This window comes from Penaeus monodon, chromosome 24 (genome assembly GCF_015228065.2).
Source record: "Penaeus monodon isolate SGIC_2016 chromosome 24, NSTDA_Pmon_1, whole genome shotgun sequence".
Lineage (NCBI taxonomy): Eukaryota > Metazoa > Arthropoda > Malacostraca > Decapoda > Penaeidae > Penaeus > Penaeus monodon.
Genome location: NC_051409.1, coordinates 22,456,901 through 22,457,143, shown reverse-complemented (window position 1 = coordinate 22,457,143; position 243 = coordinate 22,456,901). Strand labels below are relative to the sequence as shown.

Here is a 243-nt window from a genome sequence, read left to right as displayed (position 1 = left end):
TAATAGGCAAGTGTTTCCCCTCTTCCCACTGCCACAGCCTGGAGAGCCAAAACGGAGTCTGGGCGGAATCCCGACTTGGCGGGCTTTGACGTGGCCGAAAGCCTGTACGAAATCTGTGAAAGAAACAATGTGCTCGCCCAGTACAGCGACGACGGGTACGGGAAATGCTACGCCGACAGGTGGGTGTTAGCCTAGGAACAAAGTCCTATGTTTTCACATCTGGCTTCGAATGGCTATAGTCTT

At 53.1% G+C, this 243-nt stretch overlaps 1 protein-coding gene across 1 annotated transcript in view; it reads left to right on the top strand.

Moving 5' to 3' along the window:
* LOC119588885 (peroxisomal N(1)-acetyl-spermine/spermidine oxidase-like) overlaps positions 1 to 243 on the top strand; it is a 3,440-nt gene that overhangs the window by 180 nt on the left and 3,017 nt on the right. The window contains 1 exon segment of the mRNA XM_037937521.1: positions 38 to 179. Coding sequence (XP_037793449.1) covers positions 38 to 179 — 142 coding nt within the window.